At 43.8% G+C, this 21,466-nt stretch overlaps 1 protein-coding gene and 2 long non-coding RNA genes across 6 annotated transcripts in view; 2 read left to right on the top strand and 1 right to left on the bottom strand.

Moving 5' to 3' along the window:
- RHEB (Ras homolog, mTORC1 binding) overlaps window positions 1-6,781 on the bottom strand; it is a 47,525-nt gene extending 40,744 nt beyond the window's left edge. For both annotated transcript variants that reach the window (XM_004281211.3, XM_049715180.1), the window contains exon 1: window positions 6,508-6,781. In XM_004281211.3, the coding sequence (XP_004281259.1) occupies window positions 6,508-6,559 (52 nt within the window). In that variant the 5' untranslated portion in view covers window positions 6,560-6,781. The remainder of the gene's footprint in view (window positions 1-6,507) is intronic.
- Window positions 1-21,466, top strand: part of LOC125965488 (uncharacterized) — a 176,801-nt gene that overhangs the window by 10,287 nt on the left and 145,048 nt on the right. The window lies entirely within an intron of this gene.
- LOC117197174 (uncharacterized) lies at window positions 6,779-15,889 on the top strand. Of its 3 annotated transcripts, none has more exons than XR_007479402.1 (4): window positions 6,779-7,164; window positions 7,831-7,970; window positions 13,513-13,646; window positions 14,787-15,889. It is a non-coding gene; the product is annotated as an uncharacterized LOC117197174 (long non-coding RNA). The 3 variants fall into 3 exon arrangements; XR_004477698.2 differs by having other exon boundaries at window positions 6,779-7,358; XR_007479403.1 differs by having other exon boundaries at window positions 6,779-7,144; window positions 14,787-15,888.

Here is a 21,466-nt window from a genome sequence, read left to right as displayed (position 1 = left end):
TACTTACAAGAATGACCAACAAACTATCATTGTTTCAGATGTGGGTATCTGGCAGACATTTTCTTGGAAATGAAAGAAATGAGACTGTCATTTTAAGTAAAACTGGTAGCATTTTGCCAACAATCAAATTTGAACTCTCAAGAGGAATTAGAATTCTGCATCACTCAGAGTGAACTTAACAGCTTCCCAATATTTAGATTTTTCTGAGATTGATGGTGATATTAAAAATGTCATTTAAAGAAATACCGGTATATTGAAATGCGTCAAAATGTGGAAGGATCTGCATAACAGTGAACCAATATTTTCCGAATTACCAACGTACGATGTTCCCAAATCAGGTATGGGTAGCAGACCCATTCAAAGTGCAAACAAACCAACAGAGTTCAGTGTAACAGAGTAAAACAAACTTCATCCACGTGAGTTTAGATGCTACAACTAACTTCTAACAAACTACCACTTATGGAGTCTTGGTTCGATGGTGTCAAAGAATACCCACAATTACCTGAAAAAGTAGTATTAAAATGCTCCTTCCTTTCCCAGGTATGTATCTGTGCAGGCACATATACTTTAATTATTAAAGTAACATATTGCAATAGAATGAATTCAGAAGCACATATGAGAATTCAGCTGTTTTTTAAACCAGGTATTGAAGATACTTGCAAAACTGTAGACCACCACCAAAATCCCAGTTGCTTTTTTTTTTTTTTTGGCAGAAATTTATAAGCCAGTCCTAAAATTCGTATGAAAATACAAGGGACTCAGAATAGTCAAACAATCTTAAAAAAGAATTAAGTTAGAGGGCTCACGCTTCCGTGTTTCGTCCTTCTCTGTTCAAAGGAACAGAGTCCAGGAATAAACCCGTACATTTATGGTCACGTGGTTTTTGACAAGGATGTCAAGACAATTCAGTGAGGAAAGAATAGTCTTTTAACAGAAGGTGCTGGGACAACTTGATATCTACATACAAAAGAATCAAGTTGTACTCCTATCTCCCAACACATACAAAATTTATCTCTGAATAGATCATAGACCCAAATATAAGAAATAAAAGTATAAAACATTTAGAAGAAAACATAGTGGTAAATCTACATAGCCTTGGATTGGGCAATGGTTTCTTAAATATGACACCAAAAGTACAAGTGACAAAAGAAAAAAAATAAATTGGACTTTGTCAAAATTTAAAATTTTTGCTTCAAAGGCCACCATCAAGGAAGTGAAAAGACAACCCAAAGAATGGAAGAAATTATTTGCAAATAGTATATGATACTTCATACCCATAAGGATGGCTGGTACAAGAAAGACAGATGAGCTAATTAATTATTAGAGAAATGCAAATCAAAACTACAATGAGGTACCACTTCACACAGGTCAGAATGGCCATTATTAAAAAGTCAACAAATAACAAATGTTGGAGAGAGTGGAGAAAAGGGAACCTTCCTACACTGTTGGTGGGAATGTAAGTTGGTGCAGCCACTATTGAGAACAGTATGGAGATTCCTTAAAAAACTAAAAATAGAACTACTGCATGACCCTGCATGCAGTATGTTCACAGCAGCACTATTTACAATAGCTGAGACATGGAAACAACCTAAACGTCCGTCGACAGATGAATGGATAAAGAAGATGTGATACATATATACAATGGAATATTACTCAGCCATAAAAAAGAATGAAATAATGTCATTTGCAGCAACATGGATGGACCTAGAGATTATCAAACTAAGTGAATTTAAGCCAGACAGAAAGACAAATACTCTATATCACTTAAATGTGGAATCTAAAATATGACACAAATGAACTTATTTACAAAGCAGAAACAGACTCACGGACATACAAAACAAACTTATGGTCACCAAAGGGGAAAGGAGGTAGGGGGAGGGATAAATTAGGAGTTTGGGATTAGCAGATACAAACTATTATACATAAAATAAACAACAAGGTCCCACTGCATAGCACAGGGAACTATATTCAATACACTATAATAAACCATAATTGAAAAGAATATGAATATATATATTACAGAATCACTTTCCCGTACACCAGAAACTAACACAACGCTGTAAGTCAACTGTATTACATGTCAATAAAAAAATAAATAAATAAAAAATAATAAAAATTCAACAAAAAGACAGATAACAAGTGTTGGCGAGGATGTGGAGAAATTGAAACCAATTTCAACGGTTGGCTGGAATGTAAAATGGTTGGAAAACAGTTTGACAGTTCTTCAAAATATTAAACATAAAATGACCATACAACCCAGCAATTACACTCCTAGGAGCATACCTAAGAGAAGCAAAACACGTCTACACAAAAATCACACACACAACATGTGAAATACGAATGCTCAGAACAGCAGTGCTTCTAATAGCTCAAGTGCAGAAACAGCCTGCATGGCCATCAGTTGACAACTGTGTGAACAGAATGTGGTATATTCAAATAATGCAATATTATTTGGCAACCAAAAGGAATGAATTACTGATACATGCTACAACATGGATGAACCTTGAAAATACTTATGTTAAACGACAAATGCCAGGCACAAAAGACCACGTATTCGTGATTCTATTTATATGAAATGTCCAGAATAAGTAAATTCATAGAAACAGAAAGTAGATCAGTGGATGATAGGGGCTGAGGTGAGGAGAGGATGGGAAGTGACTGACTGCTAATGAGTAGAGTTTCTTTTCGGGGAGATGAAGGTAAGTAGGGATCGATATAACCCACATGGACATCAAAGTAACATCTGATATAACAAAGAAGAAGCAAACTCACAGATATACAAAACTAACGGTTAGCAGTGGGGAGAGGCAATACAGGGGTGGGGGATTAAGACGTACAAACTTTTATGTACAAAATAAGCTACAAGGATATATTGTACAACACGGGCAATACAGCCAGTGTTTTATAGTAACTATAAATGGAGTATAACCTTTAAAAATTGTGAATTACTTTGTTGTATACCTGTAACTTATATAAACATTGTACGTCAACTATACTTAAAAAAAAGTCTAAAAAATTACATTAAGCACGGGAAGTCATAACCGCAAATTCAAGCTCTGATTATTCTCTTGTACAAAACAATGTATGACATTGAAAAAAAAGTTAATTTCAAGCTTCAACACAAGGTGGTCACTATAGGACTATCCCCTCCCACAGGTACACAACTTTTTACCTTAAAAATTTTCAGGGGCTTCCCTGGTGGCGCAGTGGTTGGGAGTCCGCCTGCTGATGCAGGGGACGCGGGTTCGTGCCCCTGTCCGGGAAGATCCCACATGCCACGGAGCGGCTGGGCCCGTGAGCCATGGCCGCTGAGCCTGCGCGTCCGGAGCCTGTGCTCCGCAGCGGGAGAGGCCACGGCAGTGAGAGGCCCACGTACCGCAAAAAAAAAAAAAAAAAAAAAAAAAAAAATTTCAATGCAATGTGTTAGAAAAGGATAGGATAATTAAAAAATATACAGTAAATCAGAATACAATTGGACTATATTCTACCGGAAACAAATTTAATGACATCTTTCCCTCTGAAGTATCCAAATCAAAGGATGCATGTTCTTTACTACCTAAAAGATTTTGACAAGGTAGGTAATAATTTGAGTTACTTTTACTGAATTGCCTTTTACCAAACCACAGAATTGTTTCATTTTCTCTCTTAAGATCTTTCACATTCCTGTGATTCCCTCCTGCTTGTTAACCCCTGAGGCTTACGTATGATGCCTTTTGATGATGGTCTAATGGTAAACTCCATTATCAAAGCTCTCTGTAGAACATTCCAGTGAAAAAGGTGCCAGATTTTATTTGAAGATAATTAAATGACACTATAACTTTAATTCGATTAAGTTAGTTACCTCCTATCACGGGACTACTCGTTTGTGTTAGAAACAATAGATGTAAGGGAGCTGGTACATTTGGCCACCACTAAAACAATTACTACAAAGCACTCCCTGAAAGCCAGCCTGCGTTACAGGTGACGTGTCCTAAAAAGCTTAACATTGTAAATAACAGGAAAAGTACTTCAGGGGGGAAAAAAAAGAGTTGTATAAATCACCTGAGAATTAATTATATTTTCCTCACTGGTAGGTTTATCAATGTTTTTAGAAAATACAAAATTTGAACGCCAAGTAGTAAAACAATCATTGCACTTGCTAGTTTTATCTGAAGGCAAACTTTTAAAATAAACTTACAAGTATTTTACTAGTCAAACTGGCATAAGATATTTAACCGAAAGAACATTCTAGGAAAGGTGTGGTTTCTAGCTTAGCCTTTTCCCACCCCCAGTAAATATGACACAACAGCTTAGTATCACAAAGTAACACAACCTAGAAAAGAAACACAGATACTCAAATTTCTCTAGCATAGCGCCATTCGCAAGCAAGCGTGTCAGTAAACTCAAGTCTGAATAGTGAATAATTCTCTGAAGAGTAGCTACTACATGGAATCAGGGAACTATCTCCTTTTTTGATGCTGGCAAAACAAAAGCGCCCACAACTACAAAATGTCCTGGTTCATAACAAAGGTAAACAATTGTAAAATCAAATGCAAAGACTGGGAATAATTTAACCTCTGCAAAATACATTTCACTTTAATCACCACATATGAAAATAAATACGGAGAAAATGACGTAGGATATAGCAATATGACATACTGAAGGCACAGAAAACAGGGACTGAACTTACTCTGTGTGCCACTGGAGGCTAATTTAGCACAGTATTTTATTAACAGCAGTTTAAAATAAATGTCAAGGGAAGGCAAAGGGGTGACGTGTCACATCTGGGTCTTTAAGAGCATGATGACTAGAAGGCAGATAAGACAGAATGGGTTTCGACTGGAAATAAGGAACTTCTTTAGCAAAACAGTGATAAAATGCTAGACTTGCTTACTGAAGACTGGAATCACCAGCTCCAGAATTTCAAGGGGTCAATAAGTCGGGATCTTTTGGGGCATTCTCCCAGTTTAGATCAGGTAGCCCTGGTACAGGTCACCTGTAACTTGATTATTCAGAGACTGCTACGTTTAATTAGTGGGCACTCTATCTGATTAGACAGAACTCACTCAAGAGCCTAGATATGTTATAGTCCCACACTTCAAAATGCAGAGAAGCAAAGGGCTCCGTGGTTCAGACTGCCAATAAAGGTGGGATGCCGGGTTCCATACAGGCATTCGGGACGGTCAGGGACTTCAAAAGCCTCCAGCTGAGGCACGGTTCCTTCATGGCTGCAGCTGTTAACGCTGTCACCTGTTCTTCCCCCACACGATTTGGCATTGCACCCTACAGGAGTCACCCCTATCTCTACACAAGCGTCTCTCAGCCTCTGATCTTGACTCCCCCCTGCACCCCCCAGCCCTTTGACGGAGAGAGATGATAAAAGGATGAGTAAGCACGCTGTAGCTAGTCTTGGGCAAAGAGCACAGACCTTGGCACTGGCCGTGGAAAATGGGGGTGAAGAAGCAGAACAGAAAGCGAGCGAGCTCGGGGAGTCCGTCCAATGAGCAGCCGGCAGTTACAAGCCTTCCTCCTTCTGCAATCACCAGAGACTCCAAACCTGCTTTCACGCCCCCGCCCCACTGTGGTCAAGCGCACATTCTCCTGAGGCTCATTTACTTCTTAAAAACAACACGAAAAGATAATTTCTCCAGGCTGCCCGTTGTCAAAGACCATAAAGCCTCACCCTGAAGCATGGCTAAGTCCAACGGTTCTCTTTTCTCACTTGTCTTCTAGCACCCATTCCATCTCCACTCCACCCCAGACCACCTCCGTTCGGCAAAAAAGCGACTGCCACCAACAGTTGCAAATATATGTCAACCTTTTTCGGGGGTGGGGGGGAAACTTTTGAATTACTTCAACAGCCTGGTTACAAGTACCTGACCTTATTTTTTTCCCAAAGAAAAATAGGACACCGAGAGATCAAAAATTCCTTTCTGTGCCCTCCTACTTCGGCCACTGGCAGCATCTAAGGGGCTTCCGAAGAGGACTTCCGAGTTTCTTCCGTAGGAAACTTGCCCTTACTAGCCAAACATCCTTTAGGTCCCTGGTTTTCTTTAAAATGCTGAACTTCACAGACAGAAAAACCGCAAGGTGCTATTTCCTTTGTTAAAATCCCACGGACTTTAATTGGGGGTGGAAAGGCTAGCAACGATCACGACAGCTCGCCGCGGGGAGGTGCAAAGGGACAGGTGCGGCTCCTGCCTTTGCGGGCCCCGCGGCAGTCGGCCGAGCGGCAGACCCCGCACCGCCTCCCCGGCCCCGGACCAACCTGAGCTCCCCGTCCGCCCGCGGCCTCCCAGACACTTCCCGCCGCGCCCGGGCCGCCCGCCGCCGCCCCGCGGGCCCGGCCGCGCCGCCGCCTCCGCTCAAGATGGAGGTGGCGACGGCGGCGGCGGCAGCGGCTGGTTACGAAACGCGCGGCCGCCACATGGCCGCGCCGGCCCCAAACTTGGCCGGGCCCGCCGCGCCCCAGCGCCCAGGCGAGGCCGGGCTCGGGCGCGAAGAGGCCGCACGGCGCCCGCCACTCACCCACAGACCGGTAGCCCAGGATCGCGATCTTCCGGGACTTGGACTGCGGCATCTTAGCGGCCTCCTCAGCCCCGGGCCAACCACATCAACCGTGGCGGCGGCGGCTCCTGTGCTGCGATCGGTGGCGGCCGCGCCGGGGCACAGCGGCATCCAGGGGCGGGGCGGGCGGGCGCGGCTGCCTCGGCTCCTAGCTCTCGCGCCCAACCGCCCGGAACCGCCGCGCGGCCCCGCCCCCAAACACGCCCACGTGACCGCGCGCCGCCGCAGGGCCCCCAGACAGAGGCTCACGTCAGCGCCGCACTCCCGCTGCGGCGGCCGCCCTCGCCCCCGAAACGCACGAGGTTGCGTCGGGCGGTGTTTTACTTTAAACGGAAAAAGAGAGGACGCCGAGATGCCCCTGGAAAAATCACGACTGAAACTCGCTGCGTCATGACCCTCCCACCGGCTTCCGCCGCTTTTTAATTACACCAGTTCTCTCCGAGCGCTGATTGGGCAGTTCTAACCCGCCCGCACGATGACGCGACGGAAACTCCTTCTCCCATTGGGGGCGGTGGAGAGGAGGAGCCAGAGGCGGGGCTGCTTGCCCGGGAGCTAAAAATAAATTCGGACTGGGACCGCGCGGTTGGGCACCAGTGAGGTTCGAAGGCTTCGAACTTCGTAAGGGTCGGTGGCGGACGGGAGGGGCGGAGAGAAGCTAGCTCCCCAGTGATTGGTTAGGTCGGGGTGAGGAGGCGGGTCAAGGTGTGAGAGATGCGGTGATTGGTGGAACGCTGAGAGGTTCGTGGACTCCCGCCCTCTGAGCCCTTAAAAGGCGCGAGGCGCGTGGCGGTTGCTCGCTGGGCTGTTGGTTGGTTAGTATCTTACTCGTGTTTTGTTTTTTTTTAAACTCTTTGCTATATTAGCGTTAGTAAGTCTGGGTTTGATGATGCAGGTGATGACTGAGTATCATCCATGGGTGAAGGACCGTGGGAAGAATGGAATATGCGTTAATTCAAAATGTTATGCATTTCATTGAAAAAGTGCGCACCCCCCAGTTCTGGTCTCAACCCTGGGATTTGCGGATCCCGCACACCTCACGGGAAATAAATAGCGCAAGTTGACACATCTTTAACTGTCAACACCTGCGTGGCTAATTAAGTAGGCAAACGTAACACCAGCCGTTGTTTGTTGAGAACTCTCCAGAACCGTCCTTCCGAGGTGGGGCGCGGGGGGGGGAGGGGATTTAAGACCCATGCGCCTGCGCTCTGGTGTGGGTTGACCTCTTCGGTAAAGGGACGCTGTTGTATTTACCACAAAAGGCGCACTAACAACCCCTTTTTCCAGTGGTGCTGATGAAGGGCCCTGGGTGTGGCACCAATTTTGGGGTACAAGAAGGGACGCCAGCCCGGGAGGCCTGGTTCCTGCAAAAAGAAGGTGAAAGCCGGGCCCAAGAAATGAGGATGCGATCAGAGCTTTCCGTCATGGTAGGTATTCTTGTCCATGGCGGTTGCCAAAGAAGCAGATACCCACTAATCCTACCGATGTCCCCTGTTGTGCTCGGGCTGAGTGGCAGCGTTGACCAGCGTGGCTGAGTGGGACCACCGCTCTCTGGTCATGGCCTCTCCCAGTGAGCACAGAGGAGGAGCCCCCAGGAAGCTGAGCGGCAGGGTAGGATTCCTGGTATGAAGATTTAGAGGTGACAGCCTCATACAGACGCCTTGTTGAGTTAGAACACTGGCGTTACGGCAGAATCCTTACACCATCCCGCTGAAGTACTCAACAGGAGAGGGGGTGTGCACATATTCATGTCCTGGGGCGTCTACAGATTGAAGCACCAGGCCACCAGCTGGAAGTGAGAAATGCCTTTAAAGTTGTATTTTATCTAAATGGATTTTTGCATTTCTACTCTGTAATTAGTTGAAATATTTTTTAAAATTCTGGTCAAATGTGGAATTTTTATCCTGTGAATTTGGATGCACCTACTGCAGTATTTTGAACTGATGGTACTAGACTCTCTAGTGTGTTGTGAAATCAGCTTAGTGGATGTTTTTTTGTTTTTTTAAATAGAAGAACAGAATAAAAAAGTAGCTTGCATAGTAAGGGTGAGTATTGTTTCATGACACTTCTGTTGTATGTGTATGTATATTTATAGTTATGCTATGTATCGTATACTGAGTTCCATTGTAAAATGTATTTCTTACTGTGCATTTTGCATCAAAAAGTTTGAAAGCACTGTCCTAGCCTGGGAGTTGTAGGAGTCCAGACTGGGAAATGCACTTGTAAAGGACAAATTCATTCAAGAAATGTTTCAGTTGTGTTAAAGCCCTTTAAGGCCAGACCCAGGAGTTCTGAAAATTCCTTTATTCCAGAATGGGGAGAATTTCTTTGGTTTAAGAAATGACTCAGATTACCTAAAATATTTGGGATTGATGTATGAATTCACATAGAAATAACTGACTGCAGCCAGACCATATAGAAAATGGACTTGCTTCTGAATTCAAAGTACAGTTGACCTTGAACAACACCGGTTTGAACTGCAGGATCCACTTACACCCGGATGTTTTCAATAGCAAATACTATAGTACAACACAGTCCAAGGTTGATTGGATCTGTGGATGCCGGGTGGCAGATACAGAGGAACCACAGATCCGGAGGGCCATTCTCGGATTTTCCACTCAGCAGAGGATCCGTGCCCCTAACCACTGTGATGTTTAAGGATCAATTGTAGTTCTTCTGATTGAGAACACTTGTTAACCTTTTGAGCAGCAGGGAGTTCTGCCACCAATCAATTTCTCCTGTGCAGGTTCTGCTCTGTCTTATCGGCTCTGCATACTGCCTTCTCTCTGTGTGTCCTTCTGTTGCCCTGGGAACCAAGAATCTGGTCTCTTCCATTTAAATTCCAGAGAGAAGACATGGTGAGGTCAGCTAATTAACATTATCTCTTGAGTGAGGAGCTCATGCTAAACCTATAGGTTGGCCAGGTTAGGCTCCCTTGGCCCAAACCTCCTGTGTAGCTGGTTGTGGCAGTTCATGGCAGTTACTTGAAGCTTCAGCTGTTCGTTATTTGGGATTATATTGTGGGATGTCATTTCTAAGGCCAGTGACATCTGACTTGTAGTCAGAACTAATTCCCGGAGGTAATGTACAAAACGTCTTTTTTTCTACATTGGGTTAGACTAAGAAAGAGAGGAGTGAAAATCACTACTATGCTTATTTTTCCTAGAAAGACATCTGTGAAATTATTTTACCTTTTTGCACGTGAAAGGGTGACCCTAAATGAAAGTAGGCATGAAGGCGTTTTGCTGTTGTCTTGCATTTTGAGTATTTGATGAAGGAAGACTAGAAAAAGAACTAGGCTCACCTTAACCTTGGTACAAGCCAAATCAGAGTGGTCTGTTATGCCTCACATAGGGTATTGTTAAAAATCAAATAGTCCAGATTTGGGCAGCATGCCAAGGTCATTTCATTGTGTGGTCTTGTGAATGAGAGAGCGGTTTCCTCGGCAGGGCCTTGGTAGGCCTGGCCTCAGTGTCCTAGCATGAGGCCATCATGCAGAAGCCATGCCCCCGACTTACCCGGGGCTGAAAGAAGATCCTCTTTTTTCCCAAAGCCAGCGGATCAGCCTGGCCCAAACCCTGAGGTGTGGGGTTTCATGAGGTGCTCCCAGAAGCGGGAAGTGGAGTGAGCTGGGGTGGCCCTCAGTCCATGGCGTGGGCTGAGTGTGAGAAAGGAAGTCAGCTCAGCAGGAGCGCTGAGGACAGGTCAGGGCTCTGCAGTAGCTGTAGATTATTCGCCATGTGAGGGGATGAATTGTTACCGACCAGGGTTCTTGGACTCTTTAATGAGTAGAAATTGATAGGAGGTCAGATGAGAAATTCAGACAAGGCTTTACTGGGACTTGTGCTGTAGCACGAGGGAGCTAGAACAAGTAACAGGTGCCTTTGCTCGCTCCCTGAGGGCGGGTGAGTTGGTCCCTTAAATGGGGAGAGGATGGGGGCCGATTGGTGGGTCCGGCTGGAGGTGGCTTAGGTAGTCTGCCCTCCCCCTTGGGGATGCTGTGTGCAGGGATCATGCTTTTGCTCCTGGTACCTCAGATGTGGCAGTTGGGTTTTGGCTTTTTTGTATCTTATTGTTCATAATTGGCCCCAACAATACATGCATGCAGCTATTTTTAGTCCCTTTTAGTTTCTTTGTATTCTGTTGCTCCAGGACTGGGGAGAGGAGATGTTTGTCCAGGTGCAAGCACTGCAGTGAAAGGTCCCAGGTCCCAGCCTATGTCAGAATGTGTCCCCCACAAAGATATGTTGAAGTCCTAACGCTCTCAGAATGTAATCCTATTTGGAAATAGAGCTGTTGATGATATAATTAGTTAAGGTGAGGTCATACTAGAGTAGGGTGGCCCCTAGTCCAATATGACTGGTTTCCTCATAAGAGAAGAGGAGATGCAGACACACACACAGAGGGAGGTAGAGACTGGAGTGATGCTACCACAAGCCGAGGAGCACCTGGCGCTCCCAGGAGCCAGAAAAGGCAAGGAAGCGCCCTCCCCCAGAGACTTCAGAGGGAGCATGGCCCTGCTTCCCTCTGAAGGGAGGGTTTTAGACTTCCGGCCACCAGAACTATGAGAAAATAAATTTACTTTTTTTCTCCCCCATGGGTTGTGGGATCGTAGTTCCCCAACGAGGGATTGAACCCAGGCCCTTGGCAGTGAGAGCACAGAGTCCTAGCCACTGGACCGCCACGGAATTCCCTTTATGTTTTTTTAAGCCTCAGTTTGTAGTATTTTGTTAGCAGCAGCTCTAGAAAACGAACCCGTCAACTGTCCTCAAATTATCAGTAAAGTTTCATTTAAAGTTTGAATCTAGTTTCTGCTGGGCGGTGGGTGAAATTGGCCTTCTTCCCAGCATCCCAAGCCAGCTTGTGCCTAGGGGGAGTGTTCACTAGCAGAGTGCTAGCTGCCCGGCAGAGCAGGTCCTGAGGGTCCCTGTGTGGCCATCAGGCATGATGGCTGGAGGGGAGCAGCTGCTCCTAAGAGCCCGTGCAGCAGCAGCAGCATCTGGGGATGCTTGGGAGAAGCGGGGGGGCCAGGTCCTTGCAATAAAACCAGGCGATGGCTTGGCCACCGAGGCTTCGATTACACATGCTCTTCAAATGTGCCTTAGATGTGGAATTTAGTCACAGTGCTCATAAGCCACCGAAAGTTATAATTACCATCTGAGAGACATATTCACCATTGGTTCCTCCTCCTATGTGAAGAGTCCTCAGTGTTGGGTTTTATCCAGCGTGTTGGGATCCAGGGTGTCTACCATTGGTGTGCAGGGAAAAAAAAAGAAAGAACTTCTTGTGTTTTTTTAACATTTTTATTTTAAGAATAAAATAATTGAGCTTTGCTAATATGTAATACTGTGTATGGAATGACATGGCACCGCCATGGCAGACGGTGGCATGTGGTGCCTGGGATGAGAGGTGTCCTGTTGGGGCTTCCACAGCAGGGAGGGGCCGGCAGTGTTGTCCTCACTGTTTAGTGTTCAGAATATTATAATGTATTGCTTTTCACATGTCTGGTTCTGAGGAATTTCAGAATGTATTATCTAAGTTCTACTAAACTGAATCTCACAAAATGGTCACGGGTCTTAAAAGATTTCCTTCAAAGAAACCATGGGGCTTCCCTGGTGGTGCAGTGGTTGAGAGTCCGCCTGCCGATGCAGGGGACACGGGTTCGTGCCCCGGTCCGGGAAGATCCCACATGCCGTGGAGCGGCTGGGCCCGTGAGCCCCGGCCGCTGAGCCTGTGCGTCCAGAGCCTGTGCTCTGCAGTGGGAGAGGCCACAACAGTGAGAGGCCCGCGTACCGCAAAAAAAAAAAAAAAAAAAAAATCATGAATTAATGATGAGAATAAAAATGCAATATAAGCACACACTAAGAAAAATAGCAGGGCTACCACCTCTTCCTTGTGTGAGCTTTTTCCAGCTACATTAAAGGTAAACATGATAATCTAATCATATCTTTTTAGTGACCAAAAAGTTTTACAAAAAGGTAAAAATTACGAGCATTAAAAATATGGATTCACATCCACTATCATTAATGATGACTAAGTGTAATTACACCTTGATATTAGCTGATAATGTAGTGAATATCCCTTAACAAATAATGAGATGTTTAAAAACTAAGCATCCAGAACACTAAGGCAGATTTTACAAATTTTTCTGCGGCTTTTTTCTTTGGAAAATTTCAAGCATATATGAAAGTAGATTAGTACAGTGAACCCCAGACCCATCACTTGCTTCATTCAATATTTACTGAGTCATGGACCATCCTGTTCCATGCTACCCATTACCCACCCACACATGGATTGTTTTGAAGTAAATCCTAGATGTCATACCATTTCATTCATAAGTGTATAAGTATTTTCTCTGAAAGATGACTCTTTAAAAATAAAATGTAACATGCCATTTTTACTCTGAAAACCAAGAAAGCCAATTAAGGAATTGTTAATACCATCAAATAGCCGGACTATTCAAATGTCTCTTAATGTGTCATAATTTTCTTTGCAGTGTGTTCAAATCAGAATCTAATTAAAGTCCATATGGTGCAATTGGTTGCTATATCTCTCAAGTCTTTTTTTAAAAACAAACTTTTATTTTTTAGAACAGTTTTAGATGTACAGAAAAATTGGGAAGATAGTGTAGAGAATTCCCACATGCCTTGCACCCAGTTCCCCCGTTATTAACATCTCACACTAGTGTGGTACTGTTAGAATTAATTAACCAATATTGATTCATTATTATTAGCTAAAGTTCATACAGTATTCAGATTTCCTCAGTTTTCCCCTAACACCCTTTTTCGGGTCCAGGGTCCCATCCAGGACACCCCGTTACATTTAGTTGTCATGGCTCCCTAGGCTCCCCTTGGATGTGACCATTTCTCAGACTCTTCTTGTTTTTGATGACCTTGAAAGTTTGAGGAATGCTGACCAGGTGTTTTGTAGGTTGTTCCTCAATTGGGATTTGTCTGATGTTTTTCTCAGGTTTTGGGAGGAAGACCACAGAGGTAAAGTGCCATTTTCATCACATCAAAGGTGCATCGTATCCCTGTGACCGACCACTGTGGTGGTTGTCCTTGATCACCTGTCTGAGGTGGTGACTGTCAGCTTCCCCACAGGTAAGTTACTCTTCTTTCTCCCTTTCCATGCTGTCCTCTTTGGAAGGAGGTCACTGTGTGCAGCCCTCACGGACGGGACTTTATGCTTTACCCTGGTTTCCTCCTGCCTGAAGAATTTCCTTTAGCATCTCTTATAGTCTCTGGCAACAAATTCAACATTTATTTATCTGAAAATTGTCTTTATTTCATTTCTTTAACTTTTTATTTTGAAATAACTATTAACAGATAGTTTAAAAATAGTACAGAGAGGTCCTGTGTACCATTCTCCTGACGGTAACATCTTACATAAATGGGGCACAATCTCAAAACCAGGAAATTGGTACAATCCACAGAACTCATTCAGAATTCACCAATTTTACATGCACTCATTTGTGTGTGTGTGTTCTATTCAGTTTTATTACATGTGTGGATTTGTGTAACCCAAACCACAATCATAATACAGAGCTGTCCTATCACCACAAATATCTCCCTCATGTTATTTTATTCCTCTACATTTTTGAAAGACGTTTTATTTTGCTGGATATAGAATTTTAAGTAGACAGCGTGTGTGTGTGTGTGTGTGTGTGTGTGTGTGTGTGTGTGTGTGTTTAGTATTAAAGATGTTCCCTTTTCTTCTGGCCTCCATTTTTTTTCTGTTGAGAAGTCAGCTATCAGCTTGTTAATTCCTTTATGTAATATGTTCCCCACTACCCTTCTGCTTTTCAGATTTTGTCTTTATTTTTGGTGTTTAGAGTTTGACTGTGATGTGCCTGTGTGTAGTTTTCTTTGCTTTAATGCTGTTTGAGGTTTACTGAGCTTCTTAGATTTGTGAGTTACTGTTTTTGATCCAATTTGGAAAACTTCCCTGCCAACATTTCTTCAGGTGTTTTTTTCCTGCCCTCATACTCTCTCCTCTCTTATTCTGGGACTCCAATTCCACACATATTAGACAGTTTGATAGCTTTCTACCAGTCACTAAGCCTCTGTTTTTCTGATTTCTAGTTTAATAATTTAAAAAAATTTGGACAACATATTCTTCAGTTCTAGGATTTCCATTTGGTTCCCTTTTATAGTTTCCACCTCTCTCCTGAAGTTCTCCCATCTCTCCCCAGCATACCCCTGTTTTCTGTAAGTTCTTTTTTTTTTTTCTTTTTTTTGCAGTACTTGGGCCTCTCACTGTCGTGGCCTCTCCCGCTGCGGAGCACAGGCTCCGGACCCGCAGGCTCAGCGGCCATGGCTCATGGGCCTAACTGTTCCACGGCATGTGGGATCTTCCCGGACCAGGGCACGAACCCATGTCCCCTGCATCAGCAGGCGGACTCTCAACCACTGCACCACCAGGGAAGCCCTGTAAGTTCTTTAACACGCTTATCGTAGTTATTTTAAAATCTTTGTCTGCTAATTGTAATGTCTGGATCATTCATAGGTCTACTTTTATTGAATGACTTTTCTCTTGATTATAGGTCATTTTTTGTTTCTTTTCACATCTAGTAATTTATGTTTTATGGTGGCCATTATAGATGAAATGTTATAAAAATTCTGGATTGTGTATCTTCTTTTGAAACCTGTTGAGTTTTGAGTTAATATTTGTATGTGGTGAAAAGTATGGCTCAAAGTTTCTTTTATTTTTTGCACATGAATATCCAGTTGTTCCAGCACCATTCATTGAAAAGACTCTTCTTTCTCCACTGAATTGCTTTTGCATCTTTGTCAAAATTCAGTTGTCCATATATGTGTGGGTCTATTTCTGGACGCTCTTCTGTTCTGTTGATATATTTGTCTGTCATTACATCAACATTATATTGTTTTGATTATCATAGCTTTATAATAAATCTTGACATAAGGTAGTTTTATTCCTCTAATCTTGTTCTTTTTCAGAGTTGTGACTAATCTAAGACCTTTGCATTTTCATATGCATTTTACAATCAATTTGTCAGTTTCTACAAAAAAGGCTGCTGGAATTTTCATTGGCATTGTTTTGAATCTATAATCAGTTTTGGGAGGACTTACATTTTAGTGATACTGAGTCTTCTGACCTATGAGCAAGGTATATCACTCCCCTTATTTAGGTCTTCATTGATTTCTCAGCAGTATTTACTACTTTTCAGTGTATAGGCTGTATATATCTTTTATCAGATTTACTCTAAGTATTTCATATTTTGATGCTGTTGTAAATGGGATTTAAATTTTTTGATCTTTTGATTGCTTGTTGCTTGTATATAGAAATACAATTGATTTTTGACTATTGATTTCTTATTCTAAAACATTGCTAAACTCACTAGTTTTCGTAGATTTTTTGTAGAAGTCCGTTCGCTTCTCTACGTAGATAATCATATAGTTTTTGTTGCTTCTCATTTTGGATGCTTTATATAATTTTCTTGTCTTACTGCACTATGATTCTGAATAGAAGTGGTGAGAGCAGATACCCTTGTCTTGTCCTCTCCTTGATCTTAGGAAGTAAGCAGTATAAATTTCATCATTAAGTGTGGTGTTGCTTGAGGACAAGATACAATTGGTTCAGACTCCCCTACCTTAGCAAGAGATGTTTATATCTTAAATCATTATGAAAAAAGAAGCATTGACTGGTATGCCAGTTTTATTCCAGAAATGGCCCATCAGCAAGGCAAGGACTTCAGTTTCGAGTACCCCTAGGTTTGAACTCCTGCTCTGTCTCCTAAAATCTGCACAGCCCTGGGCAAGCCACGTGACCTCCACGTGCCTCCTGGGCCCAGTGATGGGGCTGGGTGAGCCGACACTCAGGAAGGCTTAGCCTGTCATCTTGTCCCTTTACTTTGCTTTCCTTCTTTTCTCTTTTGAGATCAGATTAAATGCTTGATTCTGTCCTCAGTGTGACATACAGTATGTGATATGGCACTGAATATAAAGTTTCTTCTTAGCCTTGTTTTCAAATTATTCTATGATACCTACTTTTCTCTGGATTCTTTCATAATATCAGTTCATTTCTTGTTACTTGGTCTTTAATGTGGTTTCTGTTAAAGATTTCATTTCCAAGGAAAGGCCAACTTTCCTTTGATTTTGATAGAAGAAAGATTAGCTACATAAGTCTTTTGAAATTAAAGCGAGTCAACCAAAACACAAACATGCAAGGAGTATCAAATGCTTCCCTGAACTAAAAAGGTTCCCATCCCAGAGCTTCTAAAGTTGGGAGGGCTCTTTTGCTCGATCTTTAAGGAGGTAGCCCAGAAGAAAAGAAAACCAGCTACAGTAGTTAAGAGGAGAGAGGAACAGCCAGCTGGAGACAAACCAATGAAAAGCCTTAGAGGCAGCACTTGGCTGAAGGAAGAAAGAGATCTGACCTCAGTGTGCTATACAGAGGTCTTCCCTGAACTGGGCAGTGCCAGGCTTGGTTCAGAAGTCTCCTTTGTTAGTCCGACGTCAGCATGACCAAGGTCAAGGTCGAAGAGGAAACTTACAAAATGGGTTGGATGTTAAAAAACAACAAAACAGGTGATGTGCCCAGATAAACTACAAGAAAGAAGCCAGCTTGAATTTATTGTGTGTAAGAAAACTTGGCTGTGAATTTTCCATGAGAATTATAATTTTTAAGATTAACGCAAGCATAAAATTAGCCAGCCGTCAAGAGTTCAAGAAAATTTGTCATTTAGTGTGTGCCGTACACTAAATAGTAAAAATATTCAAACAGGAGAATTTTGGGAATAAGCATTGTGCCCTGGTTGAACAGTAGATTACCTTATAAAACCTCACTTAACAGTACATACATTCTGAACTGAAATATCCCATCCTGATTTGGAGTATAGCTTTGTCTCAGTGTTTGCTGAAATGTAGAAACTCATTAGTAACTTGAGCTAATATTAGATCAAAGTCATTACGTTAGTACATTGAGTCTGTATGGATAGTTTTATTTTCAACTCTAGTGAGCAGAACAGGCAGGGTGCTCGCTGGTTAATTATACAGCTGCTTTCTGGGGAGATCTTGGAAGGCTTTTCATGCCCATAGGGTGCTACGGGGGCGGGGGGGGGGGGTTCTTCCTGCACAGGTGGGCGTGGTCTGTGTGACGTGACTCTGCAGTTCTGGCCCAGCGCTGGCTGCATCAGGATGGGCACCTGACCCAGGGCTGGCCTGCTCAAAGCCTGGCTCGGAAGGGTGATCTCATCTGTGCGATTGGCTCAGCTTTCCCAGCCCCTCGGAGCTTGAGTGTAAGATGCGTCAAGTCAGAAGCAGGGTAGAAGCTGAAAGACACACAGGGAAACAGGAGCTATAAGCCGCCGAAGACACACGGCAGAGAGGGGTGCAACAAGTAGAAACAGGGGACAACTGCTGCTCTTGGGGGCAGCGGAACCCAAATGGGAGAGCAGTACTGCCCTCCAGAGCCCACGGTGCCTCACCTTTACGTGTAACCTGTCACTAAGGCAGTCAACCTATAGCTTTTCTCAGGAGCCAGGACGCAAGGCAAGGCCTTTGCTTGTTAACTGGCTGGTTCTCAGGAGCAGCTCTTGTGTCATTGCGTGAACTTGGTACAGAGTTGGCCATTGTCAGTATTTAGTCAGAATACTTACAGAGGGAGGAGGTGGATGGGCCGCCCAGTAATGCAGTCAAGGAAAATATCAGGGGGTAGAGCACTTAAATTCTATACAATTGGAGGGGGCGTATCTTAGGAATGACCGTAATTTGGTGCTTTTCAAATTTCAGATTGTGTACGTAGATTTCTGTTAAACAAGAATTATTGATTATGACAGCTGTCAACATTTTGTAACTTTAGTTTTGCAGTTTTTATTCCACTCATGGCCCCCCTTCCCCATTGAAGTAATTGCTGCAAATTGGGTAAACCGCGGAGGCAGCCAGGATTACTCACCATAACTGGATAGATCCATACAACCAAAGGCTTATTAGCTCAGAGTCAGGCTTTTTCTTAAGTAACCCTGTCTTAGCCCATTTGGGCTGCTGTAACAAAGTGTCACAGGCCGGGTGGCTTGTAAACGACAGAGATTTATTTCTCCTGGAGGCTGGAAGTCTGAGATCAGGGTGCCAGCAGGGTTGGGTGAGGGCCCTCTTCTGGGTAGCAGATTTCCTATTGTATACTCACATGGTGGAAGAAATAATAATTTAAAAAAATTCTCTTGAAATTCCGTTATCCAGAGGTAACTGCTGTTGGTACTTTGGTATAACGTATTTCTAGACTTTTTTTCTAATCACATATCTATACATTTGTAACCTACAAAAATGAAATGCTGTCCATGCCATTTTACACCATTTTTCTTTGGCAAATACGCATCCATCTACAGCATAATTCTGACCGTCTATGTCGTATTCCATTGTATGACTCTATCATGACCTATGACAATAGCAGTTTATGGGGCTTTTACTTGGTTCCAACTGCTTTGTATGCATTATCTCGGTTAATTCTCACACCAACTCTATGAGGATGGGTTTGATGCAGTATCTCCACTTAAAACGCAGAAAACTGAGCTTTAGGGCTGCCGACCTGCTCCAGATGGCACATCCGTCAAGCGGAGCCTAGAATGCCAGCACCCACACGTATTTTTATTTCAGCACCTACGCTTCTAACAGCTGTGCTCTTGTGCTTCCTATTGTACATTTTGGTGGCTTCCAGAAAGCCACATGCCAATCATTATTTTGGTAAAAATATAATTTTTTATTAAGCTGAATGAACATTTAAATTTCATAGAACAAGTTTTTAAAGTGAAAGCAATAAGATTTTATACCTTTCCCACTGATATTTAATAAACTCAAATTACAATTTATGCTAATTCTCTTTTTTAATTTTTAAGATTTTAATTAATTTATTTATGGCTGCATTGGGTCTTCGTTGCTACGCGCGGGTTTTCTCTAGTTGCAGTGAGCGGGGGCTACTCTTCGTTGTGGTGCGTGGGCTTCTCATTGCAGTGGCTTCTCTGGTGGCGGAGCACGGGCTCTAGGCGCGCAGGCTTCGGTAGTTGTGGCACGTGGGCTCAGTAGTTGTGCCTCGCGGGCTCTAGAGTGCAGGCTCAGTAGTTGTGACGCATGGGCTTAGTTGCTTTGCAGCATGTGGGATCTTCCCAGACCAGGGCTTGAACCCGTGTCCCCTGCATTGGCAGGTGGATTCTTAACCACTGCGCCACCAGGGAAGCCCAACTAATTCTATTGTTGATGAACTTGCTGTGTTAACTCCCTCCACACAGCTCCTGTTGGCAGACCTTCCCAGATTCAGGGCACCACGTGGTCCTGAGGCAGCTCTACTTCACTGAGGGCCCTTGTGGAGTTCCTCCCTGCTGGCAGTGTCTCCTCCTCCCCAGGCATAGCTGAGAGGGGAAGCGCTGCCTAGAAGACGAGAAGGACATGGGCTTCTCCTCTCCGGGGCCCTGTTCTAGGACCTCTGCCCCACCCCACCCCCTGCATCTTCCCCCCATGCCAAAAAGTCAGAGATTAAAGACCATCCCTACATACACTGCACAAGACCCACTCTGTCCCCCCCTTTCCCCAGTAGGAAAGCAGTCATTTCCCACTTGCAGAAGAGCATAGTACCTTTCCACACAAAGGTTATTTAGAGCAACTGCCATCAGAGTGTAACTTGAACCCAACGCAATACTTGTACAGAGTGAGTTTCATAAGCTGGTAAAGGGCTGACTTCCAGTACTGTTAAATTGTGATGCTAAATGAGGTTGGCGTATACTTTCCAATTTGATTCAGATTATCTCTGAGAAATGGTCAATTTAATCCAGATTTCCTAGGATGATGCTCTGATGGCGCTCATTTAGGTTTCTGAATGTGTTCTGTCAGCTGGTAGAAACCTAGGGAATGTACTTAAAAGGTGGTGAAATTGATTCTAGTCTCCTGTGGTATCAGTATACACTTAAAAATTGGAGGTCTTCAAATAAGAGCATGGGTAACCCGAGGAGGATGCAGAAGCTTTCCAAGAGACACACAAGAACAGATAATTTAAAGAGAATCAACTTCTGGATTTTCAACTTAAATGTATACTATTTCCTAGATGGAGCTGTCTGGGAATATACCTGAGTTCATCGTAGCTTTTTCCCCACTTTACAAAAGAAGCTAGCCCCTTCACCAGCCCTAAATCTTACCAGGTTGCATTATTTCAGGTGTACAAAACACTGGGGTGCCAAGTAAAGGGAAAAACTCCTTGAGTGATTAATGGAAACATGGCAAACCCCTAGTGTTTCCTGTATTCTTCCTCCTTATGCACATTTATGTTAAGGTTGAAGCCTGGTGTTAGAACTGACGGTTTTTTTTTTTTTTTTTTTTGGCCGTACGTGGGCCTCTCACTGTTGTGGCCTCTCCCGTTGCGGAGCACAGGCTCCGGACGCGCAGGCTCAGTGGCCATGGCTCACGGGCCTAGCCGCTCCGTGGCATGTGGGATCTTCCCGGACCGGGGCACGAACCCGCGTCCCCTGCATCGGCAGGCGGACTCTCAACCACTGTGCCACCAGGGAAGCCCAGAACTGAGGTGTTCTGACCTGAGTTGAGATATTCAAAAAGGGATGGAGAGAATGACAACTTTCCTTTATTTCCCTCTTCCATCCCTGGGCTGTTGTCAATATATATCCATCTTGGGGGAGAGTTTCATGAGAGCAAAGCAAAGAGAGCATAGATAAGAAACAATATGTGTAAAAACCAGCTTTGAAAAAACTTATCAGGACATAAGTTTTTTTTTAATAAATTTATTTATTTGGCTGCATTGGGTCTTCGTTGCTGCTCACGGGCTTTCTCTAGTTGTGGCAAGCAGGGGCTACTGTTCGTTGTGGTGCATGGGCTTCTCATTGCAGTGGCTTCTCTTGTTGTGGAGCATGGGCTCTAGGGGCGAGGTCTTCAGTAGTTGTGGCACGAGGGCTCAGTAGCTGTGG

This window comes from Orcinus orca, chromosome 9, assembly GCF_937001465.1.
Source record: "Orcinus orca chromosome 9, mOrcOrc1.1, whole genome shotgun sequence".
Lineage (NCBI taxonomy): Eukaryota > Metazoa > Chordata > Mammalia > Artiodactyla > Delphinidae > Orcinus > Orcinus orca.
This window is presented reverse-complemented; position numbering and strand designations above follow the sequence as displayed.